The 23,299-nt window shown below is 35.5% G+C and overlaps 1 protein-coding gene across 1 annotated transcript in view; it reads right to left on the bottom strand.

The window, feature by feature from the left end:
* LOC115212102 (S-crystallin 2-like) overlaps window positions 1-8,836 on the bottom strand; it is a 36,052-nt gene extending 27,216 nt beyond the window's left edge. Inside the window, exons 1-2 of the mRNA XM_036502845.1 lie at window positions 8,597-8,836; window positions 1,876-1,971 (exon numbers count right to left, since the gene is read on the bottom strand). Of these exons, the coding sequence (XP_036358738.1) occupies window positions 1,876-1,971; window positions 8,597-8,729 (229 nt within the window). The 5' untranslated portion in view covers window positions 8,730-8,836. The remainder of the gene's footprint in view (window positions 1-1,875; window positions 1,972-8,596) is intronic.
* Window positions 8,837-23,299: the final 14,463 nt, after the last annotated feature.

Raw genomic sequence — 23,299 nt, 5'->3', positions numbered from 1 at the left:
TCATCCTATAAGTGTATACGTGAATGATTGGTTTAGACTCATTGACTAGCACTAACTGATGGATACACTCTGTCGCTTATACTGTTACTACAACACACTCTACATGCCCAGTCCATTTGAATTCATGTTTGGAACTAATACTTCTCTGTTTATCGTGCCTATTGTGTTTCATGTTCATATCTTAGATCTATACAACATTTATCCGTTCCATCCTTCCAGTAAATTCTAATAATTCACTAAAGCTGTCCCTCTCTGCCTCCATCTCCCTACCCACCTTTCCCCCCGTTATCTTTCTCTACTGATATCAACCTTACGTTGAATGTCAAAAACATCAACAGACGCTACTAGACAGCTCAAACTCCTATTTGGGCTGAAGACATAATTTCTTAAGTTCCTAACTATTCTACACTCTTAATTAGCCACAGCATTGTGATTGTATAACATTTTTCTGTACTTCTTATCTGAGAGGTAGATTTATTTAACATAATGCCGTCGTCGTTATGTATCGTACGCTTGCGGCCCGTTAAGGACACTACAACGTAGATCTTTCCGATTAAGCGTGAGTTCTCCAGCTGCCTTGACATTCTTGTCCAACCAGCTCTTGATATTGTCAATCGATTGTGTTCTTTACCTGCCTTTTGATCTACAACCTTTTACTCTTCTTTCCATGATAATGTTCTCCAAACTTCTACTTCTTGGAATATGACCATAATACATGGGCTTTTTCTTCTTCCTTTTTTAAATGTTCAGGAGTTATCTCCGTTTCCCTACTTGTTTTAACACCTATTCATTTGTCCGATGATCCTTGTAAGAGATTCAAAACATTCTCTTATATGCCTACATTTCAAAACGCACTGGTTATGTTCTGTTCAAATTTGTTCAGACTTCTATGCTTCGCAACCATAAATGCAAACTTTCTAAATGAACACTCACACTAACCCCGAAACTCCCAATAAAGACGACCGTGAGTATCAGCAACAGATTCGAAATGCTAATGAAGATGCAAGAAGGGAAGAGCCCAGACGATATGTGGCAATTGAAGAAAAATGGAATTTTTGAATCTGCCTAAGTAAATACACTTACCAAAAAGAAAGAGAATGAGAAAGCAATCATAGATATCCGTAGCAACTATGACTCTTGTTGAAAAAACGAGGAAAGTAAAAACCTTGGGTTCCGATTTAGAAGAATATAAAAAGATCAACAAAGAAGTTAAACGAGAATGTCGGAAAGATGAAAACAAATATATAACAAATCTGTGCGAAAAACTAGAAAAACAAACGAAAAGCAATATCTTGAAAGGTCTTGTTCAACAGGTGAGGGAACTGAAAGGAAAATCCACAGCAAAAACGGGTAGTATCGTATCACAAGCGGGAATGGTTCTAACAGAAACACAATAGGTAAAGCAAAAAGAAACACAATAGGTAAAAAAAGACACAAAGAAATTGTATGAAAGTGGTCAAAAGTTGCCATGGTTGATTCATGTTTTCAGGTAAGAGAAAGATACTGAACAACTAAGAAGTGAGTTAGAAAACGTTCTGGAAAAGATAAAGAATGGAAAAGCATCATGACTAGATGCAATTCAGATTGAATTGATCAAGCGTACAGGATAGAGTGCCATAAAGTTACTCCACATCCTCTGCTGTAAAATTTGTAGGTTGGAGTGGACGTTATATTGGTGCACAGTAGAATATGAAACCAAAGTGGAGGACTGCTACAATTCTCAATAATTTTCAAACCCAAGCAAGTCTCCCCCAAGGTGGGAGACCTGCTTCAACTTGAGAATTACAGAAAAACCACTCTGATACCACATGCAATTAAAGTACTTTTAATCATTACCCAAGAACGTTTGAACATAATGAGAAGTACAATTCTTACCGAATTCCCGGGCGAGGTACCTGCAAATAGCCATACTCTGCGGTATCTCGTATCTGTTGTCTATTTCCAACATCGGCATCATGTTGCAGGGCATCTCTGAAAAAGTAAAAAGATTAATTTTTACTAAATATGATCCTTCAACCATTGACTTAAACATCATCACCACCAATGTCATCACAATTATCATCAGCAACAATAAGACCACCAGCATTGTATTGTTAGAAACACATTCACCACCATCAAAACTGTATGCGGTATGCAAAGTAGATAAATGCTAATTCGATATTTCCAGATGTGTGTATGTTTACGTTATATATGCATACACACACACACACACATATATATATATATATACATCTGGAAATCTGTGTATCTGTTTGTTTGTGGCGTTGTTATCTAACTCTTCTTACATCGTTTTATCGATTTTGATGAAACTTGGCACGTGAGTAGTACACATGTCTGGAAAACTAGTGACATACTTAGATTGTTGAAATAATCGATAATATGGCCCTGGAAGGGATTCTTATATCTACTATATATAACTAATGCATTATTTTTTAAATCCAAAGAAAATAACGCATTCGCTCCTGAAAGGGATCCTTATATATAGCCAATTCATGTTCGTGAATATAACCCATTCATGTTCGTAAATTATTTCGTATAAATCAAATTGAGTATGCTTATTTCTTGGTATTTGAACTGTTAGAGTTATTTTCGCAGTTTATCCAGTACAACGTTTAAACAAGTAAATAGTATTTTCCTAAAAAATATATCCACTTATTTCGGTTATTCACGAATATACCATCACTAGCGCTGCTGAGGGTAATATTCTCTGCGAACGCACAAAAGCTTTTTCCAGAGTTATTTAGTTTGAATTGTTATTATCTCAAATCTGATTAACCTGTTATTACATAACGTACTTCAAGATTTTTGTATACATACCTTATTAGTATTTACTCCTAAGTTCCATAAACTCTGGGAACGTATTAAAGCTATTTTTGGTGCTACTTCATTTAAATTCTTACTATCAGATAATTAATTTCGTGTTATTACATAACTGACTTCACAATTTGAGTATTCATAACTTATTGGGAATTCCTAAAAACAAGATCCTGTGGAAGACAGTTCGGTATTCTGAATAAATGCACAAAGCCCGTTTTAAGGACGACATACTTTGAATTGTTGTTACTCGATTAGCGAAACAATTATGAGAATGGAACCAAGGGATAAGCCCCACTTACTCTGGAATTACTGGGTACGTGAGTTCGTATATATATATATATATATATATATATATATATATATGTATGTATGTATTATATATGTGTATATATATATTCATAGTACATATATATATATATATATATATATATATATATATATCCCAAAATATGTTTGTGTGAGTTTAAGAACAGCGTGTACATTTGTTAATGTGCATAAAGCTTGGTCAGTCTGGAATTTATTGAGTGGAAGAGCACGAAGTAGCGTTAAATGAAGCATATCTGTGTACAATGATATATAATATGGTCGTGTACACTAGGTTCCATGATGTGTTTTCAAACATATTGCTTATCAGGAGAGTTATCTACCGAGACTGCTCTTGCAGCGTAATGTCTTATCAAGTGCGAGTCTACATGAACTTGTTAAAAATGTATAGTGCACACGCACACTCATACATTTACAAGCACATACAAAGAAACATATACACACAAACACACACACAAACATTCACATACACTTATACATAAATTAATAGCATAAAGTTAAAGAAGTAAAAATCGAATGGAAGACAATGGTAGACGCAAGAAATGAATCAATAACAGTCATGCAGTGCAAAAAGGAATACCAGTTTGAATTAATGGAAGTGGTTCTAACGTTTAAATTTATACCCTTTAACAAAGAGATGTAAAAGGGATAAGAATTGTTAAAGAAAGAGAAAGAGAAACGATACCAACTTTACGAAGTCTATTTACATTGCAGGCTGGGCATAAAAAGGTAATTGGAGAATAGGATAGTATGATATATAAATATATCTATATACATGCACCATTTCCCATTGAAATCAACATATATGCATATACCATGCATCTCACCTGCACAAATATATGTATATTACTGTGTTCGAATTCCTTCTCTGCCGACTATATGGTCAATGTTGGGATATATGAATACATCATACATTTTACGCGTATTCATCTACACACAAACATCTATGTATGTATGTATGTACGTATGTATGTATGTATACGCGCAAAACGCTGCCCGTCCAATGGATGGTGCTGAGTTGTCAAACATTTAAACCAAATTTTCTCAAAACAACTTGTCCGACCGTCCCATAGGCCTCCCCTTTGAGAAACACTGATTTAAGCTAAATTTGAGACATCAACAAAAGAAGAAATAAAGATAGACTTTTTTCTATTCTAAAGAAAAACGATTTCCCATGGCTTTATCGATCGCATTCTCACCTGGAATCGATTTTTGTAATTTTTTCATGACTTATTCACCCCCTGATACCGTTGGTATCTACACATCAAATTTGAGCGCAATCGGATGGAGGATGCCCAATATCCTAGAAGCCACACACACACAGACAAACAGAACGGATTTTATATAAGATATATATATATATATATATATATATATATGTATATATGTATGTATGTGTGTTTGTATCTATGTATATGCGTACGTATGTGCTTATATTTGGATGTTTGTGCACGTGTTCGCTTCTTTACGTATATTGATTTTTACACATATACATACATGCACCCACACATGTATATATATATATATATGTATGCATATATATATGTGTGTGCATGTTTTGTATGTATGCATCTCTCTCTCTCTCTATATATAATATATATATATATATATATATATATAGATATATATATATATATATACATACACGCGCGCGAGCGCACACCCATGCATACATATTCTTAAAACAACTTCCATTGAAAGAATGAATATTGTATGCACATAAGCACATATGCACGCCAATATTTCAGTTACCCAAAGTTCACTCCTTTTTTCCTTCCTTTGCTCGTCTTCTCCCTGTTTCCCTTCTTCTTCCTCCTTTCCACATTCCCTTACTCGATCCCTCAACTTATTTCACCATAGTTGCTCTCACTACATACCAGATTGTGACCTCAACATCCCATTCGCTACAACCTTTTATGCTCCGCATGCAATGTAAAGCAATACCATAAATTCTGAATCCCTTCGATTTCTTTTTTCTCTTATGACTTTCACTTCTCTCTAATAAAAGTTATAATCTGTAACGTTTGGTCCTCTTCTATTTCTTTAATCTGTGGTATTTTCCATTGTTCACATTCTAGGCTTGTTCTTTCATATTTCTACATTTTTATGTCAAGTATTCTCATAACATTTCTCATTTCTCTATCGAATAATAGATGTGTGTGTGTGTGGATAAAGAGATGGATAAATTATACATAATACATACACTTATGGAGTTTGCGTGTCTGTATTTGTGCGAGATGGGGAGACTATAGGAGAAAAGTTATAGAATTTTTCTGACGAATGGACTTCAATAACGTCAAGCTTTCATAAGGAAATATGCTGGCAATAATCAGTCATGCGTGAATAAGTTAAAAGCCGACAAGCTTCTACTTTCTGACGCAGTTCTAATACACATAACATCACTTACACATATTTCGGGGAAGAAGAAATCGATTACATCTGATACTTATTTTATCGACCTCAACGGTATTTGAACTCAGAGCATAAAAAACAGGCGAACTGCAACTAGGCGTTTTGACAGGCGTGCTAACGATTCTACCAGCTCGCTGCTTTAGAATGCATATATATTGGTATCAAATTTTGATACAAAGGCAGCAATTTCTGGGAAGAGAGTAAGTCGATTACATCGACCCCAGATCTCAATCTCAACTGGTACTTTTTCCATCGACCTTTAAACGATAAAAGGTAATGTATTTGAGCTCATAGCGCAAAGAGCAGGAACAAATAACTCTAAGCATTTTGTGCATCGCGCGAACGGTGTTACAGCTCGTCATCTTACTACTACTACTACTACTACTACTACTACTACTTTTTTACCAGGCCACCAATTCTGGTGGGTAGCGAAATCGATTACATCGACCACGTGCGCAATTGGTACTTATTTTATCAACCCCGAACGGATAAAATGCATAGATGACCTAAGCAGAACATCGTAAAGACGAACGAAATGCCGCTAAATATTCCTGCTAGCTCACTGCCTTCTTGATAATAATAATAATAATAATAATAATAATATAATAATAATAATAATAATATAATAATAATAATAATAATAATAATAATATAATAATAATAATAATAATAATAATAATAATATAATATAATAATAATGATAATACTGATGCAGTACCAGGCACTGGCTCCCGTGGCTTCTGATCTTAACTGATTGGAAGTGTTATCACATACATTCTTTTGTCTTGGTATAAAAGATGGGCTACAGCAAATATTCTGCTCAATACCACAGATTTGCTTGTCAGTTGTTTGACCTTAACCAGTTGAGCATGTCCCTTAGAGGCTGACGATATGTGCATCTCTGATCACGAGCAGAAGCAGTGGGGGAGCATCGTAGCCATGTGTTGAGAGGGATTCTTTGGGGTTTGAATAATTCACCCCTGGAAACATGGGTGTTTCATTCAACATTCTTAAACAACCCTTATTCAGGGACCTTTTGAGCAGGATGGGTTACTCGACCAGAAGAAAATTTTAACTGGATCCCACCTGCAAGGTCATGTGCTGTTTGTCTTGATATGAGATCACCATGTCTCGCGCATATGGTTGCGATGCATGTGCCTGGCTTACTCTTATGACGGTTATCATGATGGGTATACTGGGTTTCGTATATTTTACCCCATTGTCACTTTGATGGCATTCACTGCTCTCTCACTCAATAATAATAATAATAATAATAATAATAATAATAATAATAATAATAATAATAATAATAATAATGTTTTTAATTTGCCGCAATGGCCCTACATTTTAGCAACTGTACAATGGCGAGTTACGAAAGAGATGAATACGCAAGAAACATGGAGATGATTTATACTAAGTACAACTGTTTAGTAGAACAAAACAATAAAGACATTAATAAACAGAAATAATAGTACACATAAACAAAACAGCAATAATGGATCATTAAAATGGAGTACCAACGACATAGCGTCATTAGGGGTCCCAACGCAAAACTTTTGGTTACTTTGACACGTCAATGCCCAAATATCTTACTGTCAGCTTACAACCATATATTTTGCAAACGCATTTAGCCGTGCCGGTTCCGCTATTGAACCGTTTTTTAAAATAAATTTCCTGGAAGGTATTGCACTTTCTACTCTTATCTTATTCTTCAATTGGTACTTGAATCTGATCAATGCTTGGCATGAAGAGATAACTTCTACCTTGAAAATGTTCAACTGTGTCTACTGCGCGAGTTTTTCCACCGTAACTTCTAAACAAGAGGTTCTTGATCATTTTTTATCTACGGACCCTTTTGATTATTATTTTATTCTGGTGGACCCCCATAGTCATCCGATGTTTAAAAATTAGTTCCTTAGAAACTTCTTTCAAAATTTCTTTTTTTTTCTCTCACCTTAACTTGTGTAGTTTGAACTACGTAAAACGTTGCAAAAAGAAACCTAGTTGTTTCTTGCAATACCTATTAATAAATACATCTAAAGCAAAATATTTTCAGAGGCCCTTAAAATACTGTTGTGGATCCTCAGTTTAGTATTTTTTTGCCTGAATTACCCAAAATCTTATACAGACCCTCAAGGACCATATAGACTCCTGTTGAGAACTACTGTTCCAAACAAAGAATGCCTATTCCGTTTTCTCTACGCAAGGAATTAGACGGCACATTAACAAAAGTAACTGTTTCTAAAACGTGTAAAAGCTACAAATGTTCGGAGTATGTATAGAATCAGTTTAACGGAATTCAATATAAGGTTGGTACTTATTTTTACGTATCGATTAGTCAAGAGAAAACTTTGTGCCTATGGCCTTATAAAGGACTCCAAGACTGATGGGAGAAAGTTAGATAGGTAAGGTATCCTCAAACTGGAACTTGGAGCTGTTCCTTGCAACGGAGTGAAATCTGCTAATGGCAGACCTGGTGATAGAGTTAGAACGGATATTAGAAGAGCCATTAGCCGGCGTGCCAAGGTATACCCACAACCAGGACAGATAAACTAAAACCGGCTTAGTGAATCTTCTAGCATTGAACTCTGGTGGATATTTCAACATCTTATTTAGTCACTGGGGCGCTGTTGTTGGATACGGTGTGCCTGGGACATTTTAGACATGTGACAGATATAAATCTACCATTTATGTAGGAGCTATGAGTGAGAATTTCAACTTAGAACTGAAAGAAACGGAACAAATACCACAAGGTATCTGGACCGACATTCTTGCAGTTCATGTAGTTTAGCCAATGCATTGCCCTCGATTGGTAGGAAACTTTTATCGAACAAAGAGTAGAGAGTAGAAGTTTATATCAGTTGGGGCTGAACTCAAAGTGTAGGGAGTAGTATCCAAAAAAATTGAGAAGAAGAAGAAGAAGCTGGAGTAGAAGTAGCAAAAGAATAGAAAAAAAGGAATGTAAAGAATACGAGACGGTGTTGAGATTATGTAGAGGAATTAGGATCAAGAATAAATAGTGAAGGAAAGTTCCAATACTAACTGCTCCTGTAGTTGTTCCATTCCGAATAGTCGATCCTTCGGTCATTAAAACTAACACCAGCGGCAGCAAACAGCATACGGCACACCTCAGCGCGTCCACGGAGTTTAAAATAGTGCAGAGTATAGGAAGGCATGACTGTTGTTTGTAGTTAAAGGTCCGTTGAAAATTATTTGAGACCGTAGAGCAAACAGTAGCGAAAATTTAAGTCGAAGACAAAACAAATTTGGAAACTGTTTCACAGAATCTTGGATCTGATATATATACAGATACAGGAGTCGGCCAATGTGTGTGAGTCATATTAAATTAGCTCAATCAATTCTCGGTTTGTGTGTATAAATGAGTATGTATGTGTGTCTGTGTGGGGGTAAGTGTGTCTGTGTGTGTCAGGGGGTACGTTTCAATGAATGACACTGAGAGTGTGCAAGCACGTGTATGAATGAATACGTGTAAGATTGTCAGTATTTATGCGTGTATATATATGTGTGCGTGTGTATGAGATAATGTATGTATGTGTCTGTGTGAAGAGTTGGCAGAGAAAATGGGAAAAGGGCAGGAAATAAAGAGACACAAACAGAATTCTAAGAAAGTGAAAGAAAGAGAGAGAGAGAGAGAGAAATAGAGTGAGAAAGAAAGAGTTCATATGAGTGGGTGACTACGGAAAAAAGTGTATTTTCTGAGAAGTGACGAACTAAAGGGAAATAGTGTGAGAGAGAGGGGGGAGATAAATTGAAAGGAGAGTGGGAAGAAGGAGGAAGGAGAGAGATGACAGAATAGGAGAGGAGAGCTGAATAAGCAGTGGAGAGAAAGAGAAATTAAGTGAGAGAGATAGAAAGAGAGTGAGAGTGAAAGAAAGAAAGAAAGAAAGAAAGAGTGTGTGTGCAAGTGTGTGTATGACTAGAGTATATATATATATATATATATATATATATATATATATATATATATATATATATACTTACAAATATATAAGTATACGCACATACACATACATATTGTATGTATACATATATATATATATATAATTATATGTGGGGGAGGCATGTATAAATATATATATATATATACATACATTCACACACATACTTATATATATACACATTCACACACACACACACTTATATATATATATATAAATACATATAAAAAGGGGAGAAGAAAGAGAAAAAGAGAGCAAGAGAGTGAAGTGTGAGAGAAGATATGTAAAGTGGAAGTGATAAAGTATGACATACTATTAGTTTAAAGAGAGAAAGAAAGAGGGAGAAAGTGAGTGGAACAATGAAGGAGAGAGTGAGTGACAAGCGAAAATATTGCTACCACAGAATGGAAGAGTCCAATCTAAATGCAACCATGTGTATCGGTCTGTGTGACGGTCAGTGTGTTTGGTGTGGTGTGTGAGTGTGTGTGTGTCTGTCTGTGTGTGTGTGTGTATACATGTGTGTACGTATGCATGTGTGTGCGTATGTGTGCGTGAGTGCGCGGGCATATCGCTTTTGTCTCTTTCATTTGTTTCAGTATTTGGACTGCGGCCATACTGGGGCACCACCTTGAATAGTCCAGTCCGGAGGCTTTAAACCACTCTGCTTTTTACCTAAGGTCCTCTTTGATTCTTGTTTTGTTCTGTTGGAACCTTCTAGTCATTCGATGATACGAAAAAGATCCCCATTATATTTTTATCATTAAGTATTATTAACAATTATACAAAAAAATTAAGATATTTTGTGTAATGTGGAAGTATAACTTTCAATTATGGCCATGCTGGGGCAACGCTTTGGAGTATTTTAGTCGAAGGAATTGACCGTAGGTCATTCTTTTTCGAAACGCAGTGCATATTCTGTTGTTATCCTTTTCCTGAACCGCTAAACAAGCCAACACCGGTGTCAAACGGTCATGTGTACAAACGCAGACATAAAGACATACATAAAGACACACACACACATACACACACACATATATATATATATATATATAGATGCATACATACATATATATACATACATACATACATACATACATACATACATACATACATGCATGCATATATACGACGCGAAGGGCTCCTTTCAGTTTCCGTCTAATAAATCCATTCACAAGTGTTTGGTTGACTCGAGGTCATAGTAGAAGACATTTACTGAAGGAGCCACACAGTACGACTGGACCCGGAACTATGTGGTTGGGAAGCAAGCTTCTGAACCCTTCAGTGTGTGGTGTATGTATCAGTATATAATGTGCCACACGGAACAAAACTTTAGCCACGCTTAATGTCTAATGAAATAAATCTATGATCAAAATCATTCCAGTTATGACCATCCTGTCATATTTTACTATAATTACAATATTCAATATCGCCTTTCATTTTCAAGATTATGGTGAAGATTGAGGCAAAATTTCCAGGTGTTTCTAGCAGAGGAATTGGCCACAAACATAAACATAAACGTTAGAATCATCGACCAAGAAAGGATGAAAAGCAACATTTACGTTGGTGGTATTTGAAAACGGAACGTAACGAACAAGAAGAAAAACTGCTAAACATTTTGTCCGACGTTCTATTTTGCCAATTCATCGTCATAATGCAACTAAAAATAATGGTTTCAGATTTTGCTACAGGCCCCGCAGTTTTTTTGTTTTTTTTTGTGGGGGTGAAGGAAAGCAATTACACCGACTCCAGTGCTTGACTAGTACTTATTTTTTTTTTTTACTTTGAAGGGATGAAAGGCTAGGTCGACGTCGGTGGAATTTGTATTCAGAACGAGAAGGCCGGAATGCTTTTAAGTATTATGTTCGGCGCGCTGACTATTCTGCCATATTGCTGTTATAATACAACTTAAGATAATGAGATAACATTGTCTGGATTTGCGTTCCGCATAAAGATCATGTATCTAAGTGGAAGCTGACATATCTTATAGAGGGGAGACAACGCAATGCCTATTTCTTTTTAAAGGGACTTTGTGACTGATGGAAAGAAGTGAGGAAGGGAGGGAAAATGTCTTCCAGCAACAGATCAAGCCCAAATACTTGCAACAAAGTGGACTCCGTAAAAGGAATCCAGGGAGCTAGGTAGTGTTAAACTGCGCGATAGATTAAATCTTCCACATAAACAGTAAGAGCAGGAACGTCATAGTGTCTGGCTATCTTCTGTTACCCTGAATTATAGACTCCCAAGTGCAGAAAGGTTAAGAAAGGCTACGTTCGGAATCTGAATTCAGAACGTAGAGAGTCTAAGCAAACATTCTAACCGAAGCTCTACCATTCTACCATTTCGCCTTATTTAATGCAGTGAACTCAAACAATATTTACTCAGTTTAAATTTCCCTTAATGAAGAGAAAAACATTGTTGAGCTCCAGTAATTAATGCCTATATCCTAGGCATCTGCTATTTCCTGGGATTGCAAATTTGCAGCTGAGACGTTCCTGTCCATGATGCTGGTCTAAGTGGTATGTGGTTGTGTAGTAAGTAGTTCGCTTGCCAACTACATGTTTCCGGGCTCATTTCCCCTGGGCAGCATCTTGGGAAAGTGGGTTTACTATAACTCCAGGCCAACCAAGTCCTTGTGAGTAGATTTAGTAGATGGAAAGTCAAAGATGTTCCTTGCATTGACATATGTCTATGTGTGTGTGTGTCTTTGTGTTTATCATCCCACTGCTTGACAACGAGAGTTGGTTTGTTTACGTCCCCGTAACTTTTCGGTTCGGCAAAATAGTCTGATAGAATAAGTAACACGCTTAAAAAGGGTTAATATAGTTTGGCAGCAATGCCATCGTAGGTGTTGATGAGAGGACACGAGGAATCAGAAAGGATACTTTCCGACCGGTTCTCCACAAAGTTCTCTAATCCCTCCACCTGATACATCATTTCTTAGTTTCGAAATGATAAAATGCACAGAATCTGAACTCAGAGTGCTGGGATCCGGAATAAATACTATAAGAAATTTTATCAGAAGCTCAAACGACATTGTCAATTGGCTGTCGAATTGTTTGTGCCGCTGAAAGGGCTTCTAACTAGAATACCTAAAGATGTTTAATGAACCTGGTATGTAGTGAGGTAGCAGAAACATTAGCGCGCCTGATAAAATGCGTAGTGGCACATCGTGTCTTTGCTCTGAGTTCATATTCCACCGAGGTCGACTTTCCATTTCATCATATCAGGGTTGATACAATAAGTGCTAGTTGAACAAGGGGTCGTCGTAACAGATTAAACTGTCTCCCAAGGTTTCAGGTACTGTGGAGAAAGGAATAATGGGGCTGCCAAAAAGTGGAGCCAAAACAACGTAAACATCAATCAAGTAAGGGCAAATAATAGACACACACACACACATATACATATATATATATATATATATATATATATATATATATAGTGAGAGAGAGAGAGAGAGAGGTGAGAGAGAGAGAGAGAGAGAGAGAGAGAGAGAGAGTGAGAGAGAGAGAGAGAGGGAGAGAGAGAGAGAGAGAGAGAGTTTGCCAAAACAACGTATACTTACTTCAGGGAAAGAAAGGTGGTAGAAATATTTTAAGTTAAGTTAAGTTAAGTTAATTTTTGACCTCAAAAAGCAAAAAGCAAGGCCATGTAGGGGGACATGGAATTATGTACAGGGTGATGTTCATGCAAAGAGTTCAGGCCATTTGTGGTCAAGGGAGACTTTGAACCGAGCGGTCGTCGGCATCTTCACTATCTCGTCCGGCAGCTTATTCCACGCATCCGCAACCCGGACGGAGAAAGCCCCTCTCCTTCGATTGAGATGAAATCGTCGCAGATAGAGCTTTTCGGAATGACCGCGCAGTCAACGTTCTGGAGCAGGAGTGAAGAACAGCTCTTTCGAGAGGTTACACTTTCCGCTTATGATGTTGTGAGCAAGAATGAGATCACCACGGCGTCGTCGTTTTTCTAGAGAATAAAAGTCGAGCTTAACTTAGCTTAACTTAACACAACTTAACTTACACCACCTTGCTGAAAGAAAATTTCATCAGTTCCATAAAGTGCATGTATGGCAGGTAAAATGGACGTACGTTGCGTGTGAAGGTACGTTTGATCAGTAACAATACCTCCAGAAAAAGTGGCCCTATTAAACCTCTTGATCACAATCTACACCAGTAAGGCACGAAATTGTGCTTGACCATATGCCCCATGACTGATGAGGTGTTGGTGACCCTCTGTGTCTGTCTTCCGTTTGTTTGTGTATTTATTATGTGTTTTTAACTTATTGCTATTATTATTTTTTATATATATATATATATAATATATGTGTGTGTGTGTGTGTGTGTGTGTGTGTGTGTGTGTGTGTGTGTGTGTGTGTGTTACGGAGATGTACTTGCATAACAAGTGACTTGATCTGAGATCGTGTGCTAAAACAAAAACAACTGCAGCTTGGAAAGTGTTTATAAGCCATTTAAAAACACACAAAAACCGTTAGATTCACTTCAGCATTTGAATTTAATTTGCCAAAATATTTTCGTCGCTTTGAGACTATATATATATATGTATGTGTATATATATAATATATAATATATATATATATTATAATATATATATATATATATATATAATATATATATATATATATATATAATATAAAAATAATAATAGCAATATGTTTTGAAAAAAAAAAATACACGTGAAAATGTAAGGGTAAAATATCAAAAATCAACGAAAATGCATATTGTAGATATAAAAAGGCTATTTATGACAGGTAGTGACAAATATATACATTTAGAGTATTACTAGTCAAAAAGGTCATTATTATTGATGATTATAAGAAGTTAATAATAATAATAATACGGTAAGAGACTGAAACGAACCAATTGGTTATCGCCTTAGCTATTCATCGTTCATCCAAAACGATGAATAGCTAACGCCCAAAACCAATTGGTTCGTTTCAGTCTCTTACCGTATTATTATTATTATTAACTTCTTATAATCATCAATAATAATGACCTTTTTGACTAGTAATACTCTAAATGTATATATTTGTCACTACCTGTCATAAATAGCCTTTTTATATCTACAATATGCATTTTCGTTGATTTTTAATATATATATATACAGACAGACAGACAGACACACACACACACACACACACACACATACACACACACATATATATATATATGTGTATGTATGTATATATATACATGTGTGTGTATGCCTGTCTGTTTGTATATATGTATATGTATAAATAATAAGGTTCACTTCTTCTGTAAACTAATACCTTCACATTGATCTTACGTGACTGGCAGACAAAAAAATTGTAAAGCTCAGTTGCTTCGTTGCCTTTTTACGTCTCTAGTCATGTTAGAAATAACAGCCAAGTCCCCATCAAATTAAAATCAACTGTCAGAGTATTAAATTATACTATGTCAGTAAAAATTCAAAAAGAGTAAAGAAGTAAACGGAATCGCCATAAATGAATATTCTAATGAGTCAGAAGTGGCTTGGAGCAAAACAAGAGCAATAACAACGAGAAAAATAACAGCAACAACATCAGCTGTAACATACAGAGCCAAGGCGAGTCCACAGAATTTACAAGGGAACTTCTACGTAATCAGACGATCTGCTAAGAACAACCAAATCCCCCTTAAATCACATACTGTTTCAAAAAAGAAGGTCCTTTCCACAATCCGAATGATATTTCGATATTTGGCTGGCTACCTCTTATCATTAGTCTACTTGACAGGATTGTCATTTTGCTAAATATAGCGACAGTTGACCTGTTAGAATTAGAAACTAAATTTCTGTTCAGTTGATCTGATTATATATATATATATATATACATATATATCACCGTGATCACCGTGGCCAACCAGGCTATCAGATGTTGCTACACATCGCTGGTCACAATGCGCTTCGCATTGTTTTAGCTTTCAAATGACGCCACCCCGCTGGCTAAGCGAGCAGGCCAGATTATACATACATATATATATATACATATAACAGTATCGGCATGCCTGTCACGTATTTGACAATATTGATAGAATGGACGAATGGTTGGCTGTTGCTCGCAAATGAGTGTGACCTGGTAGTTGGCATCACGATTTCGTCGATTCTATTTGAACCTATACAGTCACGAGTAGGTATGAACAGCATACCGATCGTCCTCTTACCCCAAGCACCACCTCCACCACCACCATCTTTGGTCTGGTGGAACATCGATGATCTGACAGGTGGAAGGTGAATGAGCGGCACCAGCAACCACTGGGTTAACCATTAAGCAAAATAAGCACGTGTTTCAGGGATCAAGAGGAGAGGGTGCCACAGAAATGGTTAAGGATTTAAAATCGTGTTTAAAACGGCCCAAAAGAAATCACTTTAAATTTGCTAAAATGATATTGAGAGAAGTTTATATAATCGATATATTATTTCGAAGTGTTCATGGTAACATAGGGAAGATCTGATAAAAGACTTTGCAATCAAAAAATGTAGGTGGAAACTTTTCAAATATAAAGGTAAGTATACTGATAGTTTTGTATCAATTTGGAAAATAAAAATTTCTTTTAAGGTTTATAGTATGGTTTATATTCTGAATGAAATAAATATGGAGTCATCAAAATGTTTTATGTGCTAAGGGCTTTTATGGGTTTTAAGTGCTTAGGGCCTGTATGGGTCTTAATCCGGCCCTTACACCAGGAATGGGTTGATACCCATTTCAAGTTGAGTAGACTAGAGCAGCGTGGAATATAGTGACTTGCTTAAGACCTCAACGTGCTACTTGGTTCTGGAATCGATCCCATAATTTTACGATTAGGAGCTGGTGACTGAAATCAAGGTAGTTTTTGAAGATCTTCCCAGAGTCACAGTGAGAAAAGCATGCACCGGGTTCTTGAGTTGCTTGTGGCCGTGGTGGAAGCTGAGGGCGACTACTTTAAAGTAATATGTTGTCTTCCATCCATAATCTAGTTGAATTTTTTAAATACAGAAATGCCTCGATATACGGGCTAATTCGTTCCCAGCGACCACTCGTAAAGGGAAAACTCGTAGAGAAGAGCAATAATTTCTCATAATAGCATATTTAGAAATCGTAATTCATTCCAATTAAAATTTATAATATTCGTAAATAAATTGCAATAAAACAAGAATAGAATGTACAGAATATTTTATATAAAATAAAAGTATATCAAGATCATTTATAATAAAAAATATTATTATTATAATCATTTTCTGATTCACGTTCACTCGCACTAGATTCGTTCACACCATCACTTGTAGACACGATCTCCGACTCACAAGCACTCATAGACGGACTTTAGATTTCTTTTTTACTTATAAGAAGCTTTTATTCTCTCTCTATAAACGCAGAAGCATATGTGATGGTAGCAGAAATTATTTCTACTTCGATCAAAATTTGGATCTTGTGCTTGAAAAATTTCCAAGGCTCCGAAAGGTTGAAATGCTTCTGCGTATCCTTTCAACGTGAATACATTAACTGGTGTTTCATCGACAGTATCCTTATCCCCTTCTATTGTTGCAATACTCTTGCACTTCAATAAGCTCTTTGTTGATGTGTTCGACACTATTGGATTGAAGCAACTCATCTACGTCATTTGCCGACACGTTCAGATTCAATTCATTTGCCAGGTTTACAATTTCCTCTATTTCATTTTGTATATTTTTGTGATAATTCAAAACCCTGAAAACCATAAAAAAATTGAGGCACATATTTTTCTAAACACCCTGCTTTATATATGTGTGTGTGTGTGAGCGCGTGTGTGTGTGTGTGCGTGCGTGTGTGTGTAGTGAAGGAGCGTGGTCTAATGGCTAGGCTGTTGCACTCACGATTGCTAGGTCATGGATTCGATTCCCAGATTGGGTTAACCATTGTGTCTTTAAGCAAAACACTTCGTTTCACGTTGCTCCATTAGCTTCATTTCACGTTGCTCCATTAGCTTCATTTCACGTTGACCGCAGTTTTAGATTAATTCTGTGGCTTCTCATAATTTCTAGCATTTATACGATCCAACTAGTTTCGACGCTATGTAGAACGCTCATCAGAATCCACTATTCGCCCTAGGATACACTCAATATCCATTCTCTACATTTAAAAGTATGCTAAATCGGAAATCATGACATACTTAAATAGCATATTGCTGGCAGCAAAGCCAATTAATTCAGCATTGAAACGGTATGTAGTACATTTTTAAAACTATAAATTTACCATGTTGTATGTTACTGGGATCGTAATTGGTTGCAACAGGCAAACGTAAAGAAATATCTTTACATTCAGTCTATCAGCAGAACAAGTGTGATCGCTTCAACCGGTTTCGTTTATATATATATATATATATATATATATATATAATATATATATATATTTATTATATATATATATATATTATATATATATATATATATATATATATATATATATAATATATATATATATATTATATATATATATGTACATATATACATATATATATATATATGTATGTATGTATGTATGTATGTATGTATGTATGTATGTATATATGCAACCAGAATCACGGTAATAGCTTAGGAGTGACATTTAGGATTTCTCGGTTTTCTGTGAATCGATTTTGATAAAACTTTTCTCAGGTTTTTGCACACTGTGGCAACGGCATTGTCATGTTTTCATTATTCTGTGTAACGTCATTTCTTCTTTATTTCAAATTCTAATAGCCTTTGAATGAAAACCTATCTAGACATTTTGTTTTTCAGAAAATGATACGTATTAAGCATACATTGAGAATATATTTAATAGAAAACCATAATAATATTATAACATTTATTCACACAATGAATTGTTTAGCCACATGAGCACCATTTCAACGGATAACTTCAAAATCGCTACAAGTCATGGAATCTGTCAATTTCCTAATAGTAGCAGATAGGACTGACTCTGGTGCAGCTTTGATGGTCACCCATAAAACATCTTTTGATGTAGATTGGCGTCCATCGGCATAAACATCTTGCTAAAAGATGGACCAAAGATTTTCGATAGGGTTGAAATTCGGAGATGCTGGTGGCCACACCGTCAACCATTCATCTTTATGCTGTAAGATCCTAGTAATTTTGGTGTGATTCTAGTTGAGTGGGAGGGAGCGTTGTCATGCATGAATACGATATTCTCTAGAAGTGACAGCTGCATGTCATCTAGGCAGGGATCGAAGACCGCAATTAGGGGATTGCAGTAACTTTAACCCCTTGCAGGCATCTTGACTGGGCCAACAATTCTGTCCCCATGATACCAGCCCCCAACATGACTCTTCCATCCTGTTCTTTGACGTCGGAAACGTTGGAGATGCTCATCCCCAAAACAGACCCAACCATTTACCCAAGGTCCGTCGAGGGATGCTCTGGCTTCGTCAGTCAATAAAACACAACTCATGTAAGGAGGCTGTTTCAGGGGTTCTCGCAAGGAAGCCATGGTCCCGAGGATGCGATTTCTGTTTTCGGTATATGAGCGAGTCCGGAGGCGATGAAAATGGCTTTGCTTGTTTGTTCAGGTTTCCAATGAAATTTGCGGCCAATATTCCTTCAGACTCTAGCTGTCTTGGAGATCCCACAATCGAATCGTTTCTTCCTTGACGAAGGATGCTGAAGGGATCGTCTAACTGTGTCAAAATGATGACCTAACTTCACAATGACATGAAGAGATGTGCCTTTAGTACTTTTCTTGATGATGACAGACGTTTCTTCACTGTTAAGGATCTTTCCACGCCCCATCGTTCTTCAAGAGGAGAGACGCTATTAGCGTGGTTCACCCCAAAACTGAAGAATCTGAAATGAAAAAGAAAGGACGTTACACAATAATGAAAACACAACAATGATGTTGTCATAGTGTACGCGCCAGCTGGGAAATTTTTTATCAAAATCGACTCACAGAAAACCGAGAAATCCTAAATTTTACTCCTAAGTTGTTAGTGTAGTTCTGCGTGTGTGTGTGTGTGCGTGTTTGTTAGAAAGAAATTAGTTAAAGCGATCACACTATACACACACACACACACACACACATACATACACACACATACATATATTCGACAGGCTTCTTTTCAGTTTCTGTCTACCAAATCCATTTACAAGGCTATGGTATGCCTGAGCCTATAGTAGAAGACACTCGCCCTAGACGCTACGCAGTGGGACTGAACCGAGAACCATGCTGTTGGAAAGCAAGCGTCTTACCACCGTCATGCTTGCGCCTATATATATATATATATATATATATATATATATATATATATATATATAGATATATACACACATATATATATATACATATATATATTCATATATATATATATTATATATATTATATATACATATATATATTCATATATATATATTATATATACATATAATATATATATATATATATATATATATATATATATATATATACATATATATATATATTATTATATATTATACCTATATAATATATTATATATATATTGATATATACATAATAATATATATATTATCTATATACATGATATATAAGATATATTATATATATATATATATATATATATATATATATATATATATAATATATATATATATATATATATATATATAAGATACTCGCATATATATCTGAATCGTGTGCTGAAACGAAAACAATTGCATGGAAGGTGTTTATAAGCATAAGATATATATATATATATATATATATATATATAGATATATATATATATATATATATATATATATATATAAATTTATAAAATAAGGATAAGATCGTTATTTAAATATCGAACTTATCAAGTGGCCAGCATGGGAATGCCTTAAAAGGTAATAATTATTATCAAAATTATAATTTAGGCTAGCTTAGATATACACCACGCTTGAAATAGCAGCCAAAACTTGACCTAAAGCCACATTAAAGTTTTACTTTAATGCGGTTTGGTTGCTATTTCAGCGTATTGGTATCTCTTAGATACCCTAAATTATAATTATATATATATATATATATATATATATATACTTTATTTAAGCAGCAGAAATTCAACATATATATATATCCTATATATATATTATATATATATATATATATATATATATATATACATGTCTATATATATATAAGTGTGTGTGGGTGTGTTCGTGTGTGTGTCCTTGTGTTTGTCCTCCATGACCGCTTGACAACTAGCTTTGGTTTCTTGATGACCCCGTAACCTAGCGGTTTGGCAAAAGTGAGAATAGTGCCAAGATTTAAAAGAAATAATTAATGGTATTGGTTGTTCGACTAAACCCTTGCAATTGGTGCCCCGTATGGGCGCAGGTCAATGACTGAAACGTGTAAAAGACTTCGAATGAATGAAAGGCAGCAAAACGAACGAATTTAAAGCGGCAAACCGGACGAATTCATCATCAATTCTTTTTAATTTATTAGCTAGAGATGTTACCACGATTCGATTGCGGGACCTCCAAGACAGGCACACAGTGCTAATTTTACCAGTTTATATACATACACTCAGCAAAGAAGAAATCATCAATTTTAAAAATTTATTTCCTTGTATTTTCCCAAACAGAGATTCGAAATGAGATTAACAAACTCACTCGATCCAAGCACTCACTGTCCAAACTAGCAATCAGTTCTGAAAATACCATGATCATACCGGAGTACATGGTTCCATTTTCCTTTGGAATGAGGTGGTAGCGTTCCAAATGAAATGGTTACAAGACAGTAATCAGCAAGTGTACCAGGTACTATATTTCGGTCAGCAAACGGTCACTAAGATAATGAACTGAAGGAAAATGACCGCTTACCGAAGCAGTCAAAGACAGGAAGCTCATCTACCAAATTACCCTAATTTACTTTTATTCTCCTTTTCTCTTTTGTTGTTGTCGTTGTTTTCGTCATTCTTGTTGTTACTATTAACGCTCTTTTATTTGTTGTTGTTATTGTTTTCCTGTCCTAATTGTGCTATTTGGGGCGGCGGCGGTGATAACTGTGTTGGCGGTGGCAGTGGTGGTGGTGGTGGTGGTGGTGGTGGTGGTGGTATTCGTGGAGTACGTTGTGGGGTGCGGGGGAGGAGCATTGCTATTTCCGTGGCCGTGATGACTAGTACGAGTAGGGGGTTAGAGGGTCGGAGTGGTGACATCTTATTGTTGAAAGTAGAATTTATATATGTGTGTGTGTATGTGTGGATGTTGTGTACATATACATGAACACACACACACACAAATGAAAATCTATCTATATAATATATATATATATATATATATATATATATATATATATAATATATATATATATAAGCATAGATAGATAGATAGATAGATAGATAGATAGATAGATAGATAGATAGATAGATAGATAGATCGATAGATAGATAGATAGAGATAGATAGATAGATAGAGATAGATAGATAGATCGATAGTTAGATAGATAGATAAACACATAGACAATCTGAATAAATGATTTGTAAACTTCATATTCTGTAGGAATTCATATTTCCCCAGACGATTTAATCAACGAGTCACTCACTCACACACACACACACACACACACACATTCATATTACACATACACACTCACACAGCATTTGCATGTGTGTATCGATAAATATATTTATATATTCATTATCTCTATGTATATATCTCTATCTCCCATACGATATACATATATATATATAATATAATATAATATATCTAATATAATATAATATAAATAACATATAAATATGACTGTCTGTGTGTGTATTAAAATTTTGATAATGTTCGTATCTTAGGTATATAGTATATTACAAAGTTAATAGTTACATTAGAACTAAAGAAGCGGTGGCACATATATCCCAGCCACCCCTGAAGACGGGACGTCGGGCCTTTTTAGGAATACTCATTTGTTCCAGCTGACTGGGCTGGGACAACGCAACACCTGCTCCAGGAATCGAACCACAATCTTACGATCATGAGTCCAGCTCCTTAACCTCAAGGTCACACGCCTCCCTTATTAGAACTAAGGGATCTAGTCGGTCTGGCTGCCAGCATCAATTCTGTTCGAACTGATTCCATATTCAGTGTAACAATACACTTTTATAGGTCAATTAATGGAGAAAGTAATGTTCGCTATAAATAATAAATTATGAATTAAAGTTTGAAAATTTTGGTAATTTTAGCTAATCGTAAATCACAGACACATTCATGTCTGTTTCTATAGTAAGAAGCGGAACATGAGCAGGCTTTTGTCTGCGAGAAAGCACGTGCCTGTTGCCATAGTAAAAAGCGAAACCGAGCAGTCTTTGCGAAGTCTTTTATCTGCAAGGAAGCACGTGTTGACAAATTTGATTTTGTGTTCTGTGTTTTGCGTGACTATGGCAACAAGCTCCAGTAACTTCGCTTCTATTATAGAAACATTGAAAACAGAGGAGGATAGTTTTAAAATTAAAATCGCAAGTTAGAAATACATTCGATCAAAAATAATTTGTAATACGTTGCTCATTGTATGCTTAAGTGTTTGTTTTTTAAGCATATTTTGTTCACTCTTATTTTCATATTTAACATATAAACGTGTACATCTTTTGAAACATTGTCATTTTATAAGATTTTGTTGGCAAATTTTAAAATTAACATAAACATTTATTTACATGACAGAAAATTACCGGAGAACTTTCATCTAATTTTTCCAAATCTCTCTTTAAAATTGTAATGTATTTATCGCATTAAATGCATATTCTTTTCTACTCTAGGCACAAGGTCCGAAATTTTGGGATAGAGGCCAGTCGATTAGGTCTAACCCCCCCCCCCAG

This window comes from Octopus sinensis, linkage group LG5, assembly GCF_006345805.1.
Source record: "Octopus sinensis linkage group LG5, ASM634580v1, whole genome shotgun sequence".
NCBI classification, from domain to species: domain Eukaryota; kingdom Metazoa; phylum Mollusca; class Cephalopoda; order Octopoda; family Octopodidae; genus Octopus; species Octopus sinensis.
Note: the sequence above shows the minus strand (reverse complement) of the source record. Positions and strands in the feature narration are given on the sequence as shown.